At 25.8% G+C, this 14,932-nt stretch overlaps 4 protein-coding genes across 4 annotated transcripts; all 4 read left to right on the top strand.

Annotated features, from left to right (window-relative positions):
- Positions 1-506: 506 nt before the first annotated feature.
- Positions 507-1,928, top strand: MKS88_000862 (6-cysteine protein P52; the record flags this gene model as incomplete). Its single annotated transcript, XM_067219503.1, has 1 exon — positions 507-1,928. One exon carries the CDS (start codon positions 507-509, stop codon positions 1,926-1,928), a length of 1,422 nt encoding a protein of 473 aa, XP_067075230.1.
- A 2,239-nt stretch (positions 1,929-4,167) lies between these two features.
- On the top strand, positions 4,168-5,040 carry MKS88_000861 (6-cysteine protein P36; the record flags this gene model as incomplete). The annotated part of the gene is made up of 1 exon (XM_067219502.1): positions 4,168-5,040. One exon carries the CDS (start codon positions 4,168-4,170, stop codon positions 5,038-5,040), a length of 873 nt encoding a protein of 290 aa, XP_067075229.1.
- A 1,426-nt stretch (positions 5,041-6,466) lies between these two features.
- MKS88_000860 (uncharacterized protein) lies at positions 6,467-10,494 on the top strand (the record flags this gene model as incomplete). The annotated part of the gene is made up of 9 exons (XM_067219501.1): positions 6,467-6,550; positions 7,486-7,541; positions 7,878-7,911; positions 8,062-8,107; positions 8,281-9,379; positions 9,520-9,586; positions 9,708-9,873; positions 10,035-10,286; positions 10,394-10,494. 9 exons carry the CDS (start codon positions 6,467-6,469, stop codon positions 10,492-10,494), a joined length of 1,905 nt encoding a protein of 634 aa, XP_067075228.1.
- Positions 10,495-11,484: 990 nt separating this feature from the next.
- Positions 11,485-12,183, top strand: MKS88_000859 (uncharacterized protein; the record flags this gene model as incomplete). Its single annotated transcript, XM_067219500.1, has 2 exons — positions 11,485-11,871; positions 12,103-12,183. 2 exons carry the CDS (start codon positions 11,485-11,487, stop codon positions 12,181-12,183), a joined length of 468 nt encoding a protein of 155 aa, XP_067075227.1.
- Positions 12,184-14,932: the final 2,749 nt, after the last annotated feature.

Below are 14,932 nucleotides of genomic sequence, written 5' to 3'. Positions count from 1 at the left end.
GATAGTCTTAAGGTTATGGTTCAAACATCTCCATAAGACAAGATAAAAAATAATAATTTGGTACAAATTTGTTTTGCTCAGTTCATATATAGAATTTGCCACCTTTTCATTATTTTTTCGTCACTTTTTTGTCTTTTTTTCCATCACTTTTTTGTCGTTTTTTCCATCACTTTTTTGTCGTTTTTTCCGTCACTTTTTTGTCGTTTTTTCCGTCACTTTTTTGTCGTTTTTTCTGTCACTTATTTGTCGTTTTTTACGGTTTTTGTTGTTTCTTTTTTGTCTCCTTTTTGTCATTTTTTGACCTCCTTTACCTTTAGATATTTGCTTCATTTTAAGACGGATCACTGTCTCACTGCCTGAATATCCCCCATCTTATGCTCCCCGCGTATTTCCTCTGTTGATATATCTTATTTTATTGTAGCTCCCTTTCACTTGTTCGTTTTTACTTTTCACGTGAAGCTTTTGCCATCTGCTTGTTTGCTATGTGCTGCAAGGGAGGATAAAATATGAAACCCAAAAAAGTTTTCTTGTACTACATTGTTTTAGGCATTTTCAAGTGCTTAACATATGGCAATGTGATAAAAAAAGTGATAAGCATAGGAAATGTGAATATGTGCTCTGTGAATATAAATGCAGATGAACTTGAGGAATGTATTTTAAATAATGAATTTGGCAAGTTATTATTATTTAGTTGTAATTTTAATATGGACATTAGTATTAAAGGACGAGTACTTCCGGAAAACTGTGCTGCTAAGTCATATGTGAATCAGAGCAACCCTAATGAATATTCTCCAGAAACTGATACGTATGAGATTTTTCAAAATGTGTTTGAGTCAAATAATTCAACATTAACTGAATACTTTTCATTTTATAGTACACCTTATTCCAACAAAGATCTTGATATTAGCTGCATATGTTATGGAGAATATAAAAGTCATATTAAACAAATAATGAAAATAAGTTATAAAAAAACAGGAAAGAAAATAAAAGGTTGTGATTTTGGAGATAATATGTTATCTAGAAGAGATTTAACTAATAACGTAGCACTCAATGAAAATTATTCTTGTGTTATACATGCTTACCCAATGGATGTTGTAGGGATAAATTGTTATAAAAAAGAAAGCAACAATAATTATAATGATAATTTAGAATTAATACCAAATAATTGTTTTCATAATGTTTATTATGGGAGTGATATTATATTATCATCCAATAATTTAATACCAAACTCTAGAGTTATTCCAGATCCAGCCACTGATGTAAATTTATCAAAAGCTCATTCATATGTATCTTATATCGTATTCCCAGATGTTATAACAGAAAATATAAAAATTAGTTGTGTTTGTAAAAGAGACAGGTATGTAGGAACTATGTATATATACACAAATAAAGGAAATGGTTTATTATTTGATAATGAAGATGATATAGAACAAATTGAGGAACGAAGAGATTACATGCCAGTGGACGAGGAGATGGCAAATATTGAACCCATGGGACAAAGATACCAAGAAGACGACTCTCAAGATCCTTATGATAATAAAAATAGCATATATTATAATAATAAATGGAATATTTATAAAAGTTTGAGAAATCCAGAAAATGAAAAAAACTATGAAAACGAAGCGAATAAATTAAATAGGAGTGATTCAAAATATAATGCAGATTACTACAACAGAAGCAAGGTACAAAGTAAACAACATGATGATAGTAATAGTAGTAATAATAGTAATAGCATTAATAATAATCAAGCGGAAAAATCATATAATGATAATATTTATGATAAGTATAATGTAGGAGATAGTTTAAATGGAGATCCACGACGAAGAAAGAAAAGAACTTTTTGGCAAAATCTATTTGGATTATCTTCTTCTCAGTTCGAGTCGTTCAGCTCTTTGGTAGTTATATTATTCCTACTGATTCATACATAATCTTTCTGATTAGGTGGTTACATGTGAACATATATATATATATATATAGATATAGATATATGTACATGCGCACACAAATATATATAAGCAATATATGTGATCTCATATTTATTTTTTTTTTAACACATATATGGAATTAAATACATACTTCAACAGTTATGCACGAACTGTTTCTCCTATTACGACTAGGCACATGGGGGTAAATCCATTTTTTATTTATATCATTCGGACATAGAAGTGCAGACGCAGATACGCAAATCCGTATACACACTCAAGTTTTTATACCTACACGTTTGTTTTACTCAATTTTACCTCATTGTACTTTATTTAACCTTTTTCATTTTAATACATTTTTACAGTTTCAAGCTTCTACAATGATATATTTTTTTTAATGCAAAAATGTGCTACAATCATTTTTTAACTTTTCACATGTGCCATTTTATTAAGTACTTCTATATATATGATACACTTTTGCTTAATGCATGTATACAAAAGTGTGCTGTATTTTATTGATATGGCCAATGATATATATAAAAAAAAAAAAAAAAACAGAAACAGACACAGACACAATACAGACTTTTTCTTTTTTGTGTGTTTAAATTTTTTCTAACATATAGTTTTTACTTTTTGTGTCCAAGTCACTAATTTACACAATTCAACATTTTAATCTGTTGTAAACAAAACAGTTTGTTTCTTCTAATTTCTCTTTCATCCATTTTAAACATGAACTCAACATTTTGATGAAAGTCAAAAAAAATGAACTAAATGAAAACTGCACATAAGTACTGTTAAGGCAAAAATACGAGGAATTCACAAAAATGGCAGAATGTGAAAATTTTTAAAGTGTGGATTTTATCAAAAAGTGTAATCACCTTTAAGGTCTACTCTCTTTTGTTTTGTTATTTTTTGTTTTGTTATTTTTTGTTTTGTCATTTTTTGTTTTGTCATTTTTTGTTTTGTCATTTTTTGTTTTGTCATTTTTTGTTTTGTCATTTTTTGTTTTGTCATTTTTTGTTTTGTTATTTTTTGTTTTGTTTTGTTTTATTTTATTTTTTTTCTCATTTCCACTTCTCTCATATGTTCATAATTATATGAATAGGTCATGCATTTAAAAAAAAAATCGAAAAAAAAAAAATCACATAATTAAAAAAAAAAAAAATGCAATGAAATACAAAATTTATAAGAGGATAGTGGTTGTAATATGAAGGATTTTTTACAAAGTGTAACGTCAATAAAATTGTTTGTTAAATATTATTTAAAGGCGAATTTTTACAATTTTAAGGTATTATTAATTTTGGAAAATGAAGTTAAAAAAAAAAAAAAAAAAACACTAAGGATAAGCAATATTGAGCTAGTACATTTGAGATTAAATATATATATATATGTGTAAAGGAGTAAATAAAAAATTATTTATATAATATATATATAATGTATACATATATATATATGTATACTCTTGGTTGCATGCTTTAAAAAAAATATTGTTCCTCTATAAATTTTAATTTATTTTTCTTAAAATATTTTATATATGCATGCTATATTTTTAAAATAATTCAAAGAAAAAATGAAATTTCGTCATATGTCATATTGATTGAAGTACTTTAAATATAAAAAAAATATACAAGATGCATAAAATGTATGAAATGAGTAAGATTTGAAAAATGTCTGAAATATTATTTTGCAGTTGAAGTTTATGAAAAATTGCTGTAATACAAGTTCTTTGATTAACTACAAAAGTCTACGCCCGTTTGAAACATCCTGACCAATAAAAGTGTACGGCGCGAAAAAAAAGAGGGAAAAAGAATATGCAAATGTACATATGTGTACGCACATATATATACATTTATATATAAATAAATAAATATATATATATATATATATAATATTAATATATAATATATATGCATGTTTACGTATACGCATGCTCATGCTAATGATTTTTTTTTTTTTTTCTTCTTTTTCACATTTGGTTTCACTTCATTTAAAAATTTGAAAGTGGCAAGAGCCTTTTCTTCAACAGCTCATTTTTATTATGTTTCGGTATGATATTGTACAATATACAATGCACAAAATTAACGCATGTTTTCCAGTTATAAAAAATTTGTTTTTATTCATTCTCCTTTATTATTTTTTTTCGTTTTTTGTTTTGTTTTCTTTTTTTTGTTTTAAGATGAGGAAAATATTTTATTCTTTGTTGGTTCTTATGTACATATATCTCTATCTATATTCGCCCGTTTATATGTTATATTTGAAAGAACTGGAGGTAGGTAATTATTACATATGTAATTTAAAAGATTTTCCAAAAGAATTTTGCACAGTTGATTATGATGATAAAAAAATAATAAAATTCCTTTGTCCAAACTACAACACTAGGAACAAGCAGACATATAATTCGAGTTACTGTTTTAAGTACTTGGGGATAAAAGACAGACTTATTATTGATAATAAACAAGAACAAATTTATGACACCTTGCCTGGAATTATATTAGAAAATTACAATATATTCGAAAGGTACAACTTGGGTATATATGCACCACCTATCATAAAAGAAGATGTAACAATTGTATGCATTTGCGATAGTTCAAAGGAGAATAAAGGGATAACACCTTATCTTAAAATAAACATTAAAAAATCAAATAGTAGTAATAATAATAATAGTAATTCGAATGAAAATTTTATTAAGGGATGTGATTTTGGCAATAATAGAGGGAAACATCAATTCCTATCAAAACCAATTTCGAAGGATGAATCATTCCTTTGTGAAATGGATGTTTACCCAGAAGACATTATTGGGATTAACTGTAATAATTATACAATTAAAGAAAGTAAATACGGGCAGTTAGATCCCCTTAACTGTTTTGCTACTGTATCATTTTCTATGTACACATTAAATTATATAAGGATGAGTATAAACAATCTACTACCTGAGGCTAAGTATTATCCTGAACTTTCATCTTTTCCCCGAGACAAGAATTTTCTAAAGTTTTCCACAACTTCTTATTTATGGGTTCCTAAAAATATATCTCGCGATTTTCTGTTTACCTGTTCTTGTGTTTATTCCAATTGGAAAGGAGTTGCCATGTTTTACGTTCGAACGGCAAAGGACATGTGATGAGAAGATGACATGACGAGAATATTGTATGAAGCGATATTGAGAAGAAGGGGAAAAAAAAATATTATTCATTTCTCCCAAATTTTTTAAAATTGCAAATAAGAAGTTCATACATTTTCTTTTGCTTTTGGCTTTATTTTTCCTTTTTTCCTTGTTTTTTTTTTTTTTTTTTTGTTGTATCTAAAATATTGATTTATTCTCAATGCATAAAATTAAAAGAATGAATATGCTTTATATTCCATGGTTTGTGATTCATGTGTTGCGTTCTACGTTCCACAATTTTTAATTAAAAAATTTATTTTAGATCTTTTATTATTTTGTTTTATTATAATATTTTTTTTTTTTTTTGCCCTTTTTAAATTAAAAACAAATAAAAAATAGAGTAAATATATTATTAAGCAAAATTTTCAAACATGTATATTTTATTATATAATTTATCCCCCACAGTACCACCATCCGTTTATTTTTACTCAAATGACCGTTGTTCACTGTTACATATAATTAAACTAAAAACAAAAAAAATATATAAATAACAATGATATGCACAAACATTTACACACACACTATTCTTACTCAGTTCGCTATTGTTTTATTTTTTTATTAAAGCTGCACTCTTCAACATATTTTTGGACTTACTACACTTCAATGTATTATTTTCATTATGATTTGAAATTAGCTTAATGTAGGAAAAATTATTTAATTATATTGTTTAACATAAACAATACTCTTACAAAATACAATATATATTAGGCATCTTCTTTCTGTTTAACTTTTGTCATATTTTTTTTTTTTTTTTATTGAAAAGATACATTGTATTAATTTAAAAATAAAAACAATACAATAATGTATTGTATTGGTATAATGATTGAAGCAATAAATACAATCATCATTAACACTTAATAAGCACATACCTTTGTTTCTATTTTATTTATATGATGAGATCTTTCAAATATGCTTAAGAGAAAGAAAGAAATATTAGCTCTGTTCTTTATTAGCTCTTTTTTTTTTTTCTTCTCTTTGCTTTCCTTCATTTTTCCATGTGTTTATATTCTTAAAGTTTTTCATTTTGTTTCCCTAATTCTTTTGCTCTCTTTTTTTTTTTTTTTTCTTTAGTGTGCCATTTATTTCATATAATGTGATAAATACACGTATTAATTCATACATACTATTTTATACACATACGATAGGTGTATATGTGTTCATATATTATTTTTTTTTTTTTTTGTTCTTTCAATGAAGTGCCAGTGGGTCAGGATAATAACTAGGTTAGTTTTTTTGAAAAAAGGTAGTACTATTTCTTTTTACATATAATTTATGTTTTAATTTTATTTGATTATACGAATGGATGCGTATCTTAGTATTTCTCAATAATTTAAAAAAAAATATAATACACCAAAATAAGGTAAAATAAAGCAAAATATACAGAATGAAGCAAAATAAACAAAATAAACCAAATAAAGCAAAACAGAGCAAAACAAAGCAAAGTAAAACAAAAATAATATTAAAAAAAGTATAACGAAACAAAAAAAACATCACAGTGGAATGCTGATTTAGCCGTATGACAAAAAGGGATAAACAGAAAAAAAAAAAAAAAATAAATAATTTGTGGAGTTGTTATTAATTTTTTATATATTATTATATATATGCATACTACTAAATCTTTTTATGTTTTGAATGGATATGATTATGTAATACTTTGAAAAAAAAAAAAAAAAATTGAAATGTTATTTTGTTTAATGATAAAAATAAAAATTGTTTATCTTCTTTCTTTTAGTTTGTTCATAAATGTGCGGAAATGAAATGTTAGCTACAAGTATCTATCTATCTATATATATGTATATATATATATATATATATGTAAACGTAAATGTAAATGTGAATGTGAATATAAATGAATGTAAATAAAGATGTAAATTAAAAAAATAAGTGAATGATTAAACGAATGAGTAAATAAACTCAAATAACTGTGCACGAATAAACGAGCAGTAATTGATGAAATATAAATAAATATATATATATAAAAAGAGAAGTCAAAAACTAAGGGGAACAATATATTTTTTTCCTTTATCATTTTAAGAAGAGTGTTTTCATAAATATACATATATATATATATGTTTGTTTGTATTGCGTATATATTTATAAAATAGCATTAACCTTTTTTTATAATCTTTTTTTTAAATGTTTATACACACATCTTTAAGGAGGTGGCTAATTTCAATTGACATATCATAACCACTATGGTAGATAAAGATAAATATAATAAGAAAAAAAATATGTATAAAAATGTATTATTTATAGTATAACGAATTATATTTAGTATGATAACGTTTTATAGACCTATGATGCACAATTTTCTGAAGTTACGATATACATATTTGTATGTATATATATATATATATATATATATGTACATGCTCTTCATATGTTTCTTCCCACTTTTCGTAGAAAATAAATTTTCCCAAGTCGAAGGATGGCAATTCTAAAATAAAGAATTCCAAAAAGTAAGAAATAAAAAAAAAAAAAAAAAAAGATTACATAAATTTTGGAACCACTTAATTTTTTTCTTTAAATTATTATGTATAAACTTTGTGTACCTATATTTATTATTAATATTTTGACTTGATGACGTTAAATAATTTTTTTTTGGTTTTATCCATAATCATCATATGCATATGTGCTTATATATATATACAATAAGAAACATACAGACATAAGTTGTCTGACATATATATATGGGTATGTGTGTGCATCTACCTGTATATTAGCGTTTCTATATATATGTATAAATTTACGCAAGACCCATACTAACCGGATACATATAATTTTATCTTTGTTAGGCGTAGCATAGAAAAAATAAATTCCCCTGCTAAAGTGATAAGCGATAAAACAAAAAAAATTCATCAAAAAAATGGAAGAATTAGAAGAGGGATAAACAAAATTATTATCTTTTCCTCGTAGCTATAACTAACACTTTATTTTTTTCAGTTTTTCTATGCAATTTTTTTTATTTTCCATTTTTAGATTGCAAAAACAGATCTTGATTCTTCAGAGCCGAACGAAAAAGACAGTATAAGTTGTAGAAAAAGAAAAAAAAATTAACCCAAAATATGCATTTTTAAGTGATAATGTAATGTACACACACATATGTATATGTATATGTATATGCATATGCATATGTATGTATATGTATGCACATGAATTATATGTATTTACTTTACCATTTTAAAACAAAAAATTTAGGTAAAAAAAAAATCGAATTATTCGAAAATTGTTCGTTCCATAAGGAAGGTGAAACGAGTAAAAATGGAAAAGAAGTAACTGAAGATAAACTAAATGATAATTATGAGAATGAAAGTATAACCCCACAAGAACTTACAGAGGAAGATAAGGAATACGTAACATCAACAGTAGATAAACAAAACTCTAGAATTAAAAAGAAAAAGAAATTTAAAGCAAATGCAAGAAATAGTTTTGCTGAAGAAACTAAAAAAATAATTAAAAAGAAATATATTGAAAAGGAAAAAAGTAAAACAGAAAAAGATACACAGAAAAAAAAAGAAATTCTTAAAAAATCGAAGGATGGCAAGCTAAGAAACATGCATGTAAAATTGGTTGGAAATAAAAATGACAATAATGTGAATTCTGTACAGGAAGAAGAGGAAGAGAAAGGGGAAGAAGTTGAAGAAGTAGATGAAGAAGTAGACGAAGAAGCAGAAGATGAAGAGGTGGATGAAGCAGATGAAGATGAAGAGGTGGATGAAGAAGATGAAGATGAAGAGGTGGATGAAGAAGATGAAGATGAAGAGGTGGATGAAGAAAAAGAAGTAGATGAAGGGGTGGATGAAGAAAAAGAAGTAGATGAAGACGAGGAGGAACAAGTAGACGAAAACGAAGAAGAAGAGGTAGAAATAGAGGTAGAAGAATGCGTGGAAGATGATGAAGAGGAGGAAGTAGAACAAGAAGACGAAGGGGGAGAAGCAGTAGTAGAAGAAGTAGAAGAAGAAGCAGAGGAGGAAGAAGAGGAAGAAATAGAGAAAAAAGTGGACAAAGAAGTAGACGAAGAAGTAGGAGAGGATGACGGAGATGAAGAAAAAGGGAAAGAAAGTGAAGAAGACAAAGCTGTTAAATATTTTGTAGAAAAAAAGTATGGAAATGGAGAAGAAGAAGAGGATGAACATGAGAAAAAGGGTATTAGAAAATTTGTTGAAATGAAAGAGTGCTCAGTACAAGGAAATGATGATAACGAAAAATCCGGTAATGATGACGATAGTATAGTATATGGCGAAGGAAATTTTGACAAGGGAACGGATCAAAGCAGCGTGAATAAAAATCAAAAGAGGTTACTTTAAAAAGTAGTGTTTAATTTGGTTGAAAATTCACATTTACATGCGCATGTACGTGTGCATACATATACGTATATATATGTATATATAAACATTTGCACATCATAATTACAATATTTTTTTTTTTTTTTTACAGCGACAACGAGAGTGGGGTTAGTGAATGCAGTGATATTAAAAAAAATGATCGCTTGTTTGCATCAATGGTAATTAAAAGAAAAAAAAAAAATGGCATGCGTGGACGCATGATATATATGTAAGATACGTCAGCTAGGTTAAGGAAACAAAGCAAAAGACATGAATAAATTTCATCTTCCTTTTTTTCAGAATGATTACAATTCACCCAATAAAATGTTCAACGAACACGTAGGAAAATTAAACATTTTTGGAAACGTAAATATAGATGTAGAGAAGCTAAGAAAAAGCTTAAATAAAAATAAAAGTGTTATTGATGAAAAGAAGGTGAAAATGACAGAATCGGAAAACCCATTTGGTATGCATATATAAACATTTATACATACGGATATGTATATTTATACATATGTGCATACATGCGTACATATATATATATGTATGCCTACGTACGTACAAACTTATATGTGCGCATGTACTTGTGCATGTGTATACGTATTTTCTCTTTCCTAAATTATACAGAGAACGAAGAGGTGTTATACTCGGAGAGCAGCATAAAAATTAGCAAATTTATAAAGAAGAACGAAAAATATGACTGGGCAGGTTACTTACCAGTAAAAATACAAATAATGAAAAACACAGAAAATAAGAAATTCAGGATTTTATGTTTTCAAAAGGGGAGTGGTAGATTATTTTTAAACACAGATATTTTTGAAGGGTTCAAAATTATACCATCAAAAAGTATGTCTGCCTTGTTTAGTGGAAGGGACATATGTAAGAATTAGAAAAAGGGGGAAAAACACAAAGACACAAGTTATTATACACATTTATATGCGTATTTTATATGTACATTTATTTTTGCCCACTTTTTGATCCCTCAGGCGACGAGAAAAAACTAAATCAGTACATTGTAACATTTATGAGTAGCACCTCAAGGGACGAGTTTGTTAAGAAGATAAACAGTATTACAGAAAAAAATTAAAAAGAGAAGCGAAAAAGTGAAAAATGCAGAAATGAAAACTTGAGAATGTTTGCACATATGTATATAAGTATATTTTAATTTATTCTGTAAAATATTTTTTTTTTTTTTTTTATTTTTTTTCCACCCACCTTTCCTGCTTTTTATGATTTAATTTTTATTTTTTCAGAAAAAGAAAAAAAATTATTTATAACTTGAACTTTCTTCCAATTTTATTTTTTCGATATATATATGATTTCGTTTTAAAGTTATTTATTTTAATTTTTAGGTATTCTTAATGTGTACGCATTATACATGTATATATATACGTATATTTAATAATATATATATATATAAAGATAGATTACAGATATATATATTATATATATAGATATATATATATATATATATATGCATATGTATGCACCCGTACACATAACTTTTGTAGCATTTTTTATTCATGCCTTTGCCCTTTTTTGTGACTTAATTTTAAAACATTTTTGAAATTTTTTAAAAGAGTAAACATATATATTTCTCTTTAAAGTTTATTATCCCATAAGTGTTAATTATTACGTAAAAGTAGAAACAGCTTGAAAAAAAAAGAAAAAACAACATAAAAATTGAAACACGGCTTTAATTTGTAATCACAGAACAAAATAAAAGAGGAAGAGTAAAATAATCCCCTACATGTATCTTTTAAAATAAGATTATTTTTAAAAAGTTTTTCTAAATTTGTTAATTACCATTTGGGAATCAGGAAACATAGGAAGGCTAACTCAAATACGGCATTTGTGTAAACTAAGCTCTTGTACTCCACTCTAGCTTTTTTATGAAGAGTGCGTTATATTTTTATTTTATTTTATATTTTTGTAGCTACTAAAGATATGTGATATGCTAATTTTGTCAAATAATTTTTCCCACAATTCAAATATAAGTTAAAAGAACTAATATAACTATTTGAGGAATAAAAGCCCTTTTTTTTTTTTTTTTTTTCTTTAAAAGAAAAGACGTAAAATGGGGAGATATACATATATAGTGAGACCAATTACCACAATTAGAAGAAGTGAAGGTTATACGAAAACATCTGAACAGGGCATTTCTTTAACAGATGAAAATTTGAAGAAATCATTTGAAAAAATATCAACAGGCACCCCACCAAGAGCAAAAATTAATAATATTTTAAATTTTTTAGTAAACTCCAAAATGCTAAATTCTAACTGGTCAAAACTTGAAATAATTGATGAATTATACAGAAGAAAAGTTGATAAAAAACTCTCTTTTCATTTAAATGTGTTATATGGATTGGGGTCTAAAGGAATACACTTAAATAAAAAAGGAATTATTTCTCCTATACTATTCTTGCCCTTATTAGACTACCATCAATTTCAGTGCATTGTGCAGGTGTATTCGTTGCTTCTATAAATAAATATATATATGTGTATATATATATATATATATACACAGCCATGAGCGATAAGATATATAAGAGGCAAAGAAAAATTGGGAAACATTTCGCTGAATTTTGTGTAATTTGTGTAAATATAAAATAATGAAGTTTTGCTTTTCATTTTGACAATTTTTCACGTTACTAATCGCCTTTTCTTTTTTTTTCTTTTTTTTATTTTTTGCTAGATAATGAAAATAGCTGACAAGGAGAAACAACTTGGAGTACACGAACAAAATGAATTCATTGAAAATTTCTTTAAAAAATAAAAATTGTTTTTTGTAAGAGCTAAAATGATAAGAAGAACTTGATGACAGTTCACCCATTTTTTGTACGTTATTCATATTTACATGCAAGTATGATTGTATATATGTATATGCATATATGTGTTTTCCATTTAAGGAAAATTTAACTAACTGCTAATCTTTTAAATGTGCAAATGTAGTACACGTCAAATTTTTCCTTTTATCTGTTTGTTCAAATGTAAAAAAGTTTCTGTGACAGAATAAAAAGAAAAACATATAAAAATCGAAATGCTCTTAAGTAAAGAGCACATTTTTTTTTCAAGTGCATTTCACTGTTATGTTTATTAGTAACATAAAGGATGCTGTATCATATTTTATCATGTGTATTCCATATGCAGTCGTTATGCATGTGCATACACTTGTACACACTGAGTATTTAGAATCATGTATGAGCACACTAGAGAAAGAGGAACAGTGTTGTGCGAATATGAATATATAAGTATGTATATATATATTTATATATACGCATATTCTAATTTGACTGTGTTACCTGTTCTAATGATCTTATCTGCAATATCAAAATCATTATGAAGAAAAAAAAATAAATAAAGTAACATGAAATAAAGTAGAACGAAATAAAATAAAATAAAATGAAATGAAATTCATATATTAGAAAAATGTAAAGAGGTTATACGCTAAAAATGACAGTTCCCTTGTAATATTTTGGAAAACAAATGTAAAAATTATTTTTTGCATGCGTTAAATATATATTTATATATTTAAAAATTTGTGTACATATGTATGTATTTATATTTTGACCAAAATATTCTTTATGTGTTTATGCTGAAACATTTCACAAGGTCCTTTTTTCAGTGGCCACTAATAACAAAGCTAATGTTACAAAAAAATGATATAGGCTTTTAATATTTTATATCAAAGACGTGTTAGTCATACTTTGTTTATTATTATAAGAAAGTTCTTTTTTGGAATTTTTAACAAATAAAAAAAAAAAAAAAGAAAAAAAAAATGGAAAATGAAAAGAAAAGGAAAAAGAAAAAGAAAAAGAAAAAGAAAACGGCATAATGGGTAGTGACTAATATGTAAGGTATACCAATGAAAAAGAACTGGCTTTTCCTTAATTTTTACTATTCTGCCTTTTATGTAGTTTATTTTTACTTATTTCGGTGAAAAAGTGTGGATTTATCTTGAACTTTTCAGAATATTATATTTTTACAGAAATATTGGTACGAATAGTTGGCATAAGCATAATTCATTGTTTTATTACTTTATAATGTTTCCCCCCTTTCCCATCCCCTGGTTTATTACAATTTCTTAAAAATTAGGAATATGCACCTGTTGCATAATCTAAATTTTCTTGAAGTCTTAAATTTACATCGAGTTTACAACTACGTATGACAAATTTTTTTTTTTATGCCTTCCAATTTGAACTTGTAATATTTATTTGTCAAATGAAAACTTAACAGTAGGACACTAAAAAAAAAAAAAAAAAAGAGGAAGAAAAAGAAAAAGAACAAGAACAAAGAATTTAAATTTAAAATTAATTTAATATAATTTAATTTAATTTTTTTATTTTTATTTTTATTTTTATAAAAATCTCATATCGTTTTAAACAGTTGAAATAGAAATATGTGGAATAGAGATAAACATTTTTTTTTTTTTTTTTAACCTTACGATATAGTACTTATTTCTACAATTTTAGATCTCGGCATTTGTACACAACCATTGAAAGCATTACAGTGTGTATATATATTTGTATTCATTTTTTTTTTTTTTTGTTGTTTTTGTTTTTTTGTCATTGGTATGCTTATATGCAGTACTAGTACACAGTGAGTACTTCCTTTTTAAATTAAAAATTGCCTTGTGCTTACATAAACGTAAATTTTGTGGATATTTATGTATGTATGTATGTATGAACGTAAGTATATACGTATGTAGGTTTATATTTATGTGTGTGTATGTATATGTATTCTACTATATTCCACTTAAATTACACTTATTTTTTTCTTTTCCCCTTCGTCAATTTTATTACTAATTTCTATAGTTAGAAAAATGTGGTTATTAGTGCGAAAAATTCAGAACATTTTATCTCTCTTAAAAAGTAGTATGTATGTAGGTATGTATATATATATATATATATGTTATAAGAAATAATGAATGAAATAATTAAATATATATGTACATAATACAGTGTTTTACCTGAATTTTTTTTCAAGTACATCATAGGATGTAGAATACATACTGATTAATTTTTCTTCACCTCTCCATAATTATTATTGTGATTTTTTCAAATTTTTTAATGGTATACATGTCTCATTTTTTCTTTTTTTTAACCATTAAATAGAACCATTTATTATACGTTTTTCAAAAAAAAAAAAAAAAAGCGCAGCTTTTCAAAGGTCGCAGTTTTTAATTTTATTAGAAAATAATATTTACATATTTTTATTGCCATAGAGATATGCTTATCTAAATAATAAAAATTTGAGAAAAAAAAAAAAAAAAGAAAGTGAATCTAAAAATAATTAGTATTTTACCTGTTGAAAAATAATGCATCTAAGTTAAGAATTAAAGGCACGAAATAAACGGAGAAATTAATAAATGAAGAGACCTGTTGAGTAGATGTTATGATTTGACAGTAGTATTTGCGTTTATTCAATATTTAGTTTTTTGCAAAAATAAAAAGGCGTAAAAGACAAGTACGTTTATGAATACATGTAAGTATGAATACATGTGAGTATGAATACATGTGAGTATG

This window comes from Plasmodium brasilianum, chromosome 3, assembly GCF_023973825.1.
Source record: "Plasmodium brasilianum strain Bolivian I chromosome 3, whole genome shotgun sequence".
Lineage (NCBI taxonomy): Eukaryota > Apicomplexa > Aconoidasida > Haemosporida > Plasmodiidae > Plasmodium > Plasmodium brasilianum.
Note: the sequence above shows the minus strand (reverse complement) of the source record. Positions and strands in the feature narration are given on the sequence as shown.